Raw genomic sequence first — 2,072 nt, forward strand, 5'->3', positions numbered from 1 at the left:
ACTTTCTCGTGACAGTACTCCATGTTTGTTTGATTGGAGTACCACTAAACGCGATCCGTTAGATCACAGGAAATGGAGGGTTAATATTCACTTAGGGGTACCGTAAAAGTCCTCTGTTGTTAACCGCCCCCAATACATGGTCCAGTTTTATTGAAAGCAGCAACTGAGATGTTCTCCGAACATAACATTACCGGCTAAGCTTACCTGTGTTGTGCTCTTACTTGGGGTTTGGGGGCTTGAAGTGGCGATAGACAGTGAAGAAGCTCTGCAGCACGGCCAGGGCGAGCAGGAGCAGGGCCGCGAGCACCGACATGATCACCCAGGGATTGGTGAAATAGTTGCGCACGAGCGCCGCGCGCCACTTGTGCCTCCTGCTGTCCCTGTACTTGTTCACCGCGCCCATTATGCCGACCAGGTAGTTGTCGGCGGACCAGTGCACCTGGCGGACTATGTCGCTGAAAAATCGCCAGGCAATGCTCCTTTTGAGATGGTTGACAAGGATGCCACGCAGGCCCAGGATCCTCATGTCCTCCGACGAGGTGATGAGGCAGTTCATGAAGAAGGCGTAGGTGGAGACGTCCCGCGCGGTATCCGGGTATGTCTGCTCGAACGCTATGAGGTTCCGGAACATTGACTCGCTGAAGTCGTCGAGCTCCAGCCGCGGGATCTCCAGTACGCCGCGGGCGAACTTGATGTCAAGGAAGCTCGTGGCGTTCTTCCTCATCTTGAACCGGATCCCGGCCTCCTTCAGCTCCTTGGCGCACGGGATCCACTGCGGGAGCTCCGACAGCAGCTCGCCACTCTGGCGATGGCGGGAATGCTGCTGGCGGTCAGTCGTCGGCAGGCCGACAGAGAGGTAGAAGAGGTGCAGCAGGTGGTGCACGTCGTCGCATGTGATGCTCGAGTTGTGCAGCATCTGGGGACGAAGGGTCCGGAAAAGCGTGAGGCTGCCGCTGACACTAGTGGAAAAGAGGCCTTTCGTCCCACCCTTTAGTCCCCGTTTTGAACCAAACCGGGACCAATGGGGGATATTGATCCCGGTTCATCATGAAAACCCTTTAGTCCCGGTTGGTAATACAATCCGGGACTAAAGGGTGGTCTACGGGGCAAAAGTCTTTAGTCCCGGTTCGTACTACCAACCGGGACTAAATGTCTACCGTTTAGTCTCGGTTCGTATTATGAACCGGGACTAAAGGGTTTTTTTGCCTCCCCATGCACCTCCACCCCCCCCCCCCGATCGCCTTTTTTAGCACTGTAAAATACAAAAAAAATGATAGAAAATTCAAAAAAAAAATCTTTTGAGATTCTTGTATGTTATGCAACCTAGTATCAGGGAAAATTAACAAATTTGAATATTCACTTTTTTTGCAAAAAAGTTTTGAAAAATGGTAAAACCGCACTAACTTTTGCATACGACGTCGGAAAAAAGCGTATAATATATCAAAAAAATCCTTGGAAAAAGTTACATCCGAATTCACCTGGGTTAACCCGGTTAGCCAATTTTTAGATTCTCAAAATTCCAAATGAAAATATGAAAGCAGGAAGATTTTAGTTTTTGCCAGAAATTCGGAATTTTATTTTTAAATTTTTTTTAAAATAATAATTACATCATGCATAAAGATTACTATTACTTAACCATAAAGTTAGCCAATTTTTTAGATTTTCAAATTTTCAAGTTTGGCAAAATATATTAAAAAATAATAAATTAAAAAAACAATTATAATACAAATTTAAAAAACTATAATTATAATACCATTACCACAACATGTTATTACGTATATAGTTTTGTTTATTAAAATAATTATTTGGAATTCGAATAATAAATAAGTGTGACATCGACCAACATGTTAATAGGATTGATATGATACTAGTATCACAACATGCGCGCGAATCACTTGGAAGCGGGATGGGAAAGGAACTTGGAAGTTAAGCGTGCTAGTGCTGGAGTAGTGGGAGGATGGGTAACCGAGCGGGAAGTTGGAGATTAACCGTAGTTAGAGATTAAGTGGAGTTAGAAACTAAACTAGTTAAATAACTGAAAAAATAGGAAAAAAAAGAGGAGCGAAAAATAA

At 44.7% G+C, this 2,072-nt stretch overlaps 1 protein-coding gene across 1 annotated transcript; it reads right to left on the reverse strand.

Moving 5' to 3' along the window:
- Window positions 1–217: 217 nt before the first annotated feature.
- LOC127315028 (UPF0481 protein At3g47200-like) lies at window positions 218–916 on the reverse strand. The gene has a single exon (XM_051345568.2). It carries the CDS (start codon window positions 914–916, stop codon window positions 218–220), a length of 699 nt encoding a protein of 232 aa, XP_051201528.1.
- Between the last annotated feature and the right edge of the window lie 1,156 nt (window positions 917–2,072).

The sequence above is a fragment of the Lolium perenne genome, chromosome 7, assembly GCF_019359855.2.
Source record: "Lolium perenne isolate Kyuss_39 chromosome 7, Kyuss_2.0, whole genome shotgun sequence".
NCBI classification, from domain to species: Eukaryota; Viridiplantae; Streptophyta; class Magnoliopsida; order Poales; family Poaceae; genus Lolium; species Lolium perenne.

Bases quoted from the DNA above. Each gene is read 5' to 3' on its own strand.
- LOC127315028 (XM_051345568.2), bottom strand. From the start codon at position 916: ATGCTGCACAACTCGAGCATCACATGCGACGACGTGCACCACCTGCTG.